General features: G+C 60.8%; 1 protein-coding gene across 1 annotated transcript; it reads right to left on the bottom strand.

Annotated features, from left to right (window-relative positions):
• Nucleotides 1–2,516: 2,516 nt before the first annotated feature.
• On the bottom strand, nt 2,517–8,606 carry PSMF1 (proteasome (prosome, macropain) inhibitor subunit 1 (PI31); the record flags this gene model as incomplete). The annotated part of the gene is made up of 6 exons (XM_009326980.1): nt 2,517–2,753; nt 2,884–3,042; nt 5,064–5,117; nt 6,892–7,077; nt 7,776–7,858; nt 8,454–8,606. Coding segments are annotated over 6 exons (687 nt in total), but the record flags the coding sequence as incomplete, so codon positions are not given.
• Nucleotides 8,607–9,006: the final 400 nt, after the last annotated feature.

Raw genomic sequence — 9,006 nt, 5'->3', positions numbered from 1 at the left:
CGGCAGGGGCGGCTGCCGCCCAACCGTGCTCGGGGAAAGGGGCTTGCGCCTGGCCGCCAGCCCTGCGGATGGAGTGAGGAACGGGCTTGGGATCGCTGATCCTCGGGAACCACCTCTGCCGCGCTCCGGGCAGCTCCGCAGCCGCCCTTCGGTGTGAGCTGAGCCAGCCGCGGGGATGGTCTCCTGTCCCCACCGTTCTCTGACCCGGAGAGGAGGATCCTTGCCTCCTTTTACCCATCCTCTCTGGAGAGCGGATGGCACAGGCCCGGGAGCCCCGAGGCTCAGGGACGGGCCTGCAGCGGGCACGGCTCAATGCCGGGCACTTGCCCTCTTTGAAACCCCTCTCCTTTCCCACCTGCTCCCCCAGCTGCACAGCACCGCGAACCCGCTGGGGCTGAGCGCTGCAGACAAAAGATTGTTTATCAGAACCTGCCGCAGCCTCTCCCGGCGCTGGCTCGCTTTAATTAGCCCCATCAAAGCCGGCTGCGTCTCTCCCTCCCTGAAAGGTTGCAGAACATGATTAATTCAGGCGCAGAAAGCAACCGCCTCCCGCAGAGAGGGGCCCCTCTGATAAGGCCAAAGCTGTTTTCTCTCCCCAAGCACCCTGCGTCTCTCAACCCCACGCAGCAAGGTCAGGGGCTCCCTTCTCCCGGGGCAAAGCTGTGGATGGGCTCAGGCTGCCCCAGGAGCCGGAGGGGACAGAGGGGACAAGCAGGAGCAGGGGTCTCACCAAGCCCTGGGTCTCGCTCTCCATCCCACCCATGCTGCGAGAATAGCCACCGTCTGCTCTGGTCACAGGCATCGCCCACTGCCCATCCATGGATCCGCAGGTGGGACCGTCCACCAAAAGCCCCAGGGACACGCAGCCAGGTCTGGGCTCGAAACCAGCTCTTGCAAACACGGGGGTCCACGCACCAGCCCTGGGGAGATGCAGGGGATACTCCAGCTGCCCCCAGTGCTGAATTTCTACAGCTGGTCCTCCCCGCTCCCACCTGCACGCAGCCCGGGGTCGCACACACCGTAACTCAGCTTTATTAGCTGCGTTTGTAGGCAAAGGGGTTTTAAAAGGAAAAAGCCTTTGGGGAAAAGAGATAGACGGGGGGATCACTTCCCCCTTTTTATTTACGCCAGGACGGCTGCGCGCAGCGTACCGACGGCATTCAATACCCCGGAGAGCCAATTACCACAAGGAGCGCAGCCAGAGCCAAGTCTGGGCTGTTCTCCACTTAATTTTCTTAATACAGTCACATCGTCTCGGAAAAGTGCTGCTGCTCAGGGGAAGGTACCAAGCGGTGTCCCAGCGTGAATCCTCCGCTTCGGGGAGGGCAGGCGCAGCCTGGGCAGAGCTTTGGGGCTTCTCTTCTCACGGCGGGGAGAAAGGGGTTGCGGCTGGGGCGGAGGAGCAGGGGGGGGCCACCCCCAGCAAGCACCAACACACCACCGTTGTCAGGTTTTTATTTCAATCTCATGAACATCCTTCCAAGAAATCAAACCATGAGAAGAAAAACATAGTATGAACCCCTGACAGGACAGACGAGCTGCAGCCCCAAAATTAACTGACCTGGGGGGGGAGCTGCGGGGAAGGGAGGAGGATTCCAGAAAGAGCTCAGGAGCCTGAGCCACGCAGATCTCACCCATTCTCCCCGAGCTGTTTGGCAGAGTTCAGCCAGGCAGAGCCGCATCAGCCTCATGCAGCGGGACTGACGGTAGGGAAACGTGTTCTATAAACCTCTTCTGCAAAGCAAATCCCACGGCCGAGCGATGGGATTCTGCACAGCAGAATCCCCGTGTGCGTCCCCAGAAGGGCCCCAGCTCGGTGCTGGGCTCAGCTCTGCCGTGCCTGGAGAGCCAACGCTGGGCCCGGCAGGTCGTGTGGGTACCGAGCGCCTTCCCTCCTGCTCCAGCCCTGTGTGGTGCCCGGCGGGCAGCCCTCGCCACGCTGCCTGCGGGGCTTTGCGTGCACCCCGGGAATGAAAAACACCACGGCTGCAGGGGAGAGAGGGGGCAAGGTGGGGCCAGGAATTCAATACATGTCTCTTCTCATGCACATTAAAGGCTCTGCTGGTGGTGCTCTTTAAAGCCAGTGGGCACGGCCATGTGGAAGCTGATCTCAGCTGCTGCTGGGGGTCTGCCCATGGAGACCCCCTGGGTTGAGCTTTTTAGCCTTTCACGCCCATCAGCCCCTCGCTCGGATAAAGAGCAAGAGAGAAACCATCTCTACCTGGGGAGCCCGCTCCGGCTGTCGCCTGCAGTAAGGCTACTGCAGCTCCCCAGCACAGGAGCGGCAAGAAGCCAGCTCCCTCCTCAGCACCGACCGCTTGCGTAACCCCAGCAGCAAAAGCGGTGCCACCCCGGAGAAGCAGAGGAGGAAACCCCACAGCACCCAGGCCGTTCTCGGAGCGCCGCGCCGCACCCCACGCCGCCACCTCGTGCGGGGCAGGACCACTTCAGCTGGGTGCAAACAGCCAGGCACCCTCAGAGGAGCACAGAAAGAAACGAACCTACTGCCTCCTCTTCTATTCTGCACACAGGGAAATCTTTATAGCTGGTCTGACACACAGGAACATGGCCCCAAACGGGGAGAAGAAAAACGCTGCTGAAAAGATCGAAGTCCACCGAACGGGAAGCGAAGAGGGGAAAGTGCTCCTGCTTCCCAGGAGACTGCTCTGGCTGCAGCCATGAGAAGCCATGCGGTGACTTCTCACATGAACATGTCGTCGTAGCCTGGAGGGGGAAGGTGGTCGGGATCTGGCCTGGAAAGAAATTCAGAGCAGAGTCAAACCGGGAGCAAGAGTTCAGTCCCGCAGCAACAGGGACGAGCCAGGAGATCCAGGGGCAGCCCGGAGGGCAGGCTGGGGATAGCAGGCACAGCCGAATACCTACCCAGATCTACCAGCTCCTAATGGGCCAAAGGGGTCGAATCTGGCGCCTGGTGGAACTGCTCCCGGGGGAAGCCGTCCTGGAATGCCCGACGACGGGTCAATGCCGGGCTGCGGGCAGCCAGACCGGAGAGGATCCACGATCATTCCCCCACTCCGACCTCTGGGGAGAGGAAAGGCAGAGAAGGAGATGAGATTAGCACTGGTGAGAGAGAAGCAAAGCACGTCCCTGTGCTGCAGGAACACCGGGAATGCGGGGTGCCACACACAACACGTGGGAAGGAAAGCACCCCTAACCCGCTGCAACACGGGCCAGGGCAAGCCAGCGAGGCGAGCCCACGGCAGCAAGACAGAGAGAACTTGATGTGTGTATGCGTGCGTATGTAAGAGTGCTGGGGCACAGCAGATCCTTGTCCCATGGAGGCTGCTGTCCGCCACAGGAGGGAACCCAAATGCATCACACCCTGCTCCTACCTGGGGTTATCACAGCTCTGCAAACCTGCCCGCGCTACGCCACGAGGTCAGGGGCAGGATGCGAATCACAGCTCGTCGTCATGCCGAGGCGGGAGTCTTACAGCTGCAGCGTGCCTGCCCAAGCCAGGGCACCAGCAAACACCCAGGTCCGGGGCACCACCGTGCCACCAAACCCCCAGGGCTAGCTGCAGACACGCACAGGGGAGCAACAGCCCTCGCCCACCTGCCTTCCTCAGAGCCAGTGCCAAAAAAACCACTCGGAGCAGCGGAGAGGCAGCTTCCCTCTTCCCCCGGTTCCTGCAAGGAGCCATTGAGGGCATCAGCAATGGCTGGTGAGTCCCAGTGGGCTGCTGACCACCCCCTGGGGAAGTGTCGGACCTGCTGGCCCTCGCTGCCAGCTCGTACTCCCGTCCCTGCTCTCTGCGCTCCCGGGCGAGCGGCACGTCCTGCCCTGCGCAGTGTTGCAAGAGCTCGGCGGACCCGGCTGGGGCTCCCGCCAACCTTTCCAAATTGCTGCCTGGAAGTCATTTGCTGACCACGGCGGCTCCTCGGAGCTGCCCCACGCTGCGAGCGCCATTCCTCATGGTCGGCTTTGTGCAAACTCGGCTGGAGCCTCTGGACACTGCTGCCATCGTGCAAGTCATTAACAACTGCGCTAATGAGTTCCATTACGCCAGGCCGGCTGCCCAAAGCGCCTCGGGACAGCCAGGCCCCACGAGCATATGCCTGGGAGTCTGGGTCTCTAGCCCCAGCGCTGGCAGGTGTCAGCGCACAAATCTGCTTCCATTTACAATCTTTTTTGTCATTTATAGAGAAACTTCTGATGAAGGGCTGGAGGCGGCGAGAGAAACAGGGTCCCCCCCCCACAACTGAACCCCCTCTCCTCATGCTATCGGGTTTCCTTCCAGCCACCCAGGCTCCCGGCCTCTCCTTCCAGCTGGGCAGGACGTTTTTAGCTGGCCCTTTTCTAGCCAAACCCACGGAGAACCAAGTCTTGCAAGAGGGGAAAAAATGCGATCCCCACAGGAGAGTGGTTCCAAAGAGGACTCCCCTGGGCCGCAGGACGCTCTACAATGACTCCAAGGGTTGGTTTTTGTCTGACTATGTGCTTTTAACTGGAATGGAAGATGACAGGTTCTCCTTGCCTGACCAAACCAAAGACAACCACGTATCTGTGAAGATCGGTCCCCCAGACAGCCCTCCTCCTACCCAGGCTTTCTCTCCAGTGCCTCAGACAGCCGGGAGGCTCACAACCAGGACTCGAGAATCTGTGGACTCGGCTTTAAGCCCCCCCTTCTCCAGACTGCTGGGCTGTAGACGCAGCAGCTGGTAACATTTTAAATTAGAGGCTTACATACACTTAACGACGTATTCAGCTTTGATTTACTGAAGGAATTACTGCATGTTAAATGAATACAAGCTGATTATTAAACAGACGCAGATTGCAACCTATCATCTATGCAAGAGATGGGATCTTATTACGATATTAGAACCATATTGAGGTTTAGCAACTGTCAATTGGTCCCTTGCAATTTGCACTGAGCAACTGTCCCATCGCTGTCTGCGCTTAGAGACGGTTCGCTGGACGCCTGAGCCAGGCGGACTCCAGCTGTTCCAGAGCAGCTCCCCAGCCACCCCCACACATCCCAAGGGCAGAGCAGGGGATGCTCCCCAGGCACGCAAAGCATGACCTCTGCCAGCCATACTCACCCAAAAGGGTCCAGGTCTTCCCCACCAACAGCAAAGGGGCTCAAGGGGGAAGGCCTGAAACACAGAACACAGCGAGACGTTCAGTGAAGGGGAGACCGGCTGCACGGAGCGAGCAGGAGCGAGCAAGCCGGCAGGGCAGTGCAGCCAGCGCGGTTGCCGGTGCTGTGCTCGTGGGTGCTCTCCCACGGCAAGCACTGCAGCACCCAAAGGGCCCTGGGACCTGCAGGACCCTGCGTGAGTGGGCTGGCATTGGGAGCCACCCCATGCCCAGGACGCAGCATTCCCTGCTCCAGGGTGCAGCTGGGTGTGGACACCGGTGTGCATGGCAGGCTTGCGGGAAGCTTGCTGAGATGAAGGGGGCCCTGCTGCTCCCACTGCTCCAGGCTGGAGCTGCCTGTGGATGCTGGGAGTTTCCATGCCAGGGGCTCCCCGAGTGGTGCCAGGCTAGGCCAGGCTCTCCAGCATGTCCCAGTCGGAGACACAATGACAGTCCCGCTTCCAGGAGTGTGAGGACAGCGGGGCGGTGAGCCTGCAGCCAGCTGTCACATCTCCTTGCCAATAATATGTACCAACAACACGGTTTCAGAGCTGTGCCCAGCTCCAGCCTGTCTGCCCAGGTCTCCCCGAGGAGCATCTCGCACCCTGAGCAGCCCTGAGCACCAGCAGACAGCAGTGGGGTTAAGGAAGCAAGAGGTGACACGCAAGGCAGAAGCCGTGGGGGCGGTGAGCCTGCAGCCAGCTGTCACATCTCCTTGCCAATAATATGTACCAACAACACGGTTTCAGAGCTGTGCCCAGCTCCAGCCTGTCTGCCCAGGTCTCCCCGAGGAGCATCTCGCACCCTGAGCAGCCCTGAGCACCAGCAGACAGCAGTGGGGTTAAGGAAGCAAGAGGTGACACGCAAGGCAGAAGCCGTGGCTGGTCTCCAAGAGACGGCAGAGCCACCGCAGTGTCTCTGACTTCCAGTCAAAGGGGATTACAGCCTGTGGGGGGAGAGAGGGGGGAGCCCGCCTGCCACGTATGAGGGGTGGCTGGGCACGAAGGGGCCAGGGAGGGATGGTGAAGTGGGTGCCGTGTGTCCCCTCTCCCCAGCTTTGCCAGCAAAGAGTTTCAAAGGGAAAGCGGGGTCAGGAGAGCAAGAGGAGGTCTCTGTTCCCCTCCACCAAGCCTGCACCTCCTGGGCCTGGCCCCAAGCCCCGGCTGGGTGCACCGTCCCGGGAGGGCAGCTCTACCGGCCACAGCAGGCGGGAGGCTTAGAGGCAGCCCCGGCTCTGTGCCAAGCGAAGGCAGAGCTCTGCACCCGCCACACGCCCTCTCCCCTCCGCTGCGAGCAGACCCCACAGCTCTGCTGGAGCCCACGGCTCGATCCGACACCCAGCGCTCTGGTGTCCCTCCTGGAGGCTGCTTTGGCCCCACGACACCACTGTCCTTCCCACTGCTGTCCCTGCTCTGCCAGCCCTGGAGCCCTGATGGTCCCTCAGCCAGCACAGAGCAGGGTCTCCCTCCTTCCACCCCTCACCTTCACCCCAGCCCTGCACACTGCCCTCTCCCTCCTGGGTCTGTAGGTCTCCAGCGACACCCCTAGGCAGTGCCAAAGGAGGGTCAAAGCAACACACAGCTCCGGAACAGGCCATCCCTCAGCAGGCAACTTAAATCAAACCCAAGCATGCGGTCAACGAGGCTGAGACTGGCTGGGGAGGGTTTGGATCCCCTTTGCTCCCCATCCCACGTGTGCAAGATGGGGACCAGAGGTGAAGATTGGAGAGCTGTGCCAGGACCACGTCCCTTCGAATGGAGGACCATCAGCAGCCACCCGCTCTTTACTCACCAGGACGGTGCTCTTGTGCCTGCCGGCTGCCGGGGAGGGACCCTCAGGGGGTTGTAATCCCGGGGCAAGTCAGGATCCTTCTTCTCAGCCTCGGGCTCCTTTTTGGCCTTTTCTGCAGTGGCCCTGAGGGGAGCGATGATGCCCGAAGCAATCCTTGTCCTCAGCTCCTCAGTGTTCCTGTACACCCTGCAGGGAGGAGAGGTGAGGTGGTGGGCTGGGGAGGTGACAGCACCTGGGTGCAAGGTGCTGGACAGGCTGCGAGAGGGGTGGTGAGGGGACGGACATGCCCAAAGCGTCCCTGGCACAAAACGTGTCCCCAGCTGGCAGCACGGAGGGGACGGGAAGGGGTAACAGCACACAGTGGCACCAAAGCCCTGACCCTATTTGAGAGGGCAGAGGTGCCACCCAGCCCAGGGGGACTCCCTTGTGCCGTGGCCATGACCCGACCAGTTCTGCGCTGGAGGAAACCACAGCACATAGCACTGGGCTTTAGCAAAGCCACAGAGTGTCTGGGCCACGGTTGAAGGCGTCTGGTTCATGGCTGAAGCTGTAACACCACTGGGCAGTGTCCGCCCAGCACAGGCAGGCAGGCAGTGCTCTGGAAATAAAAGTGCTGGGCTGGCCCAGCCCGTTCCCAGGTGGGGTGGCTCCCCCCTGGGCTCCGACCCAGGGTCCCACCATCCCCTAAATCCCTCTTGCCTGCCAGCAGCACAGAGGGAAGCAGAGGAGGGAGCTCTGGCTGCATTTCAGGGCTAGCTAGACTGCCCCCAGGGTTTGTACTGGGGAGAAGAGTCCTCCAGGCTCCTCCTAACCTGGTCTCTGCCCCCCTCCCGGTGCCGGCAGGACATTTTCTCCTGCAGAAAATGCTGGGGAACCGAGATTACTTGTGGAAATCGTCCAGGTGCTCCGGGTTGATGTAGTCGGCCACTGCCAAGGTCACATCTGCCACCTTCTGAGAACTGCGATCCTGGCAAAAGACAGGTGAAACACGGAGTCAGCAGCCCAGCGGAGCTGGGAACGAGGGAAGGAGCAGGTACAACCACAGCCAGGGGCTTGGGACACAAGGAATGGGCTTGCCTGCTTCCTGCCACGTCCCTGTGCTGTGCCCGAATCCCCAGGAGCAAACAAACCCCACTGTACAGCGAGGCTCTCCCTGCTCGCTCTCCCAATCAGGTCTGCAAAGGGTGAAAGCAAGAACACCCCAGGCAGGTGCTTGTGGGGGACAGGAGAAAAGGTCTGCAGAAAAATCCTGAGCTGGGAAGGGGACACAAAAGGGGCACTTCCTGGGCCAGAGTGTGCAAGGCAAACCGCATCACTGCCCTGATGCAGCTGGTGTTTGACCAGCTTCACACTGGGCCACATCTGCTGCCGCACAGGCAGGTCTGCAGCCCCTAACACCCCCTGGGTCTGCCCCATCCTGAGGGACAAACATCGCTGCAAGGTAGAACAAGAAACAGCAAAAATTTAAGAAATGGGCCCTGCTGTTCTTTGCACATTTTGGGTGGCAGCAGCCGCTGCACCTGAAGGACCCCAAACCCGCAGGGACCAGCCTGGGTGCTCACCATGACGTTGAGGATCATACTGTCTTCCACCATGATGGCCTTCAGCAGCAGCTCATGGGCATCGTCCGTGGACTTGTAGCGCAGTGTATACACCTCCTTGTTGGCTTCCCAGCCGGCGGGCAGCAGCTCCGACTTCCTTTCATCAGGACCTGGCTGCAACAGGACAGACGTACTGCTGAGACCCTGCCCATGAGCCCAGCCCGCTGCAGGGCTGGGGGGACCTGTCTTGGCTGCACAGAGAGATCCAGGAGGGGATCTAGGTCTCTGGGAGTGGATCTAAGTCTCCATGAGGGGATCCCTCGGTGCCTTCCAGGTTTTGACTGCAGGAGCAGGGTTTTATTTCCTACGGGCTGGCCCTGCCTGCTTGCCGGCCTCCCACAGGGTCCCCGCGCTGGAACAGGAGGGACACAACCACCCTTTGCTGAGCAGGAGAAGGCAACAAAGACCCAGACTGGGGGATGATGCTCTTCCCTGCCTGGCACCTCTCGGCTCCCCAGCATGGGACAGAGCTGTCTCGGGCGGGGGGGGGAAGGCTGTCGTCCTGTTTGTCCTA

The sequence above is a fragment of the Pygoscelis adeliae genome, unplaced genomic scaffold, assembly GCF_000699105.1.
Source record: "Pygoscelis adeliae isolate BGI_AS28 unplaced genomic scaffold, ASM69910v1 Scaffold681, whole genome shotgun sequence".
Taxonomy (NCBI): domain Eukaryota; kingdom Metazoa; phylum Chordata; class Aves; order Sphenisciformes; family Spheniscidae; genus Pygoscelis; species Pygoscelis adeliae.
The sequence above is the reverse complement of the archived record's forward strand: the minus strand, read 5'-3'. Positions and strand labels throughout refer to the sequence as shown.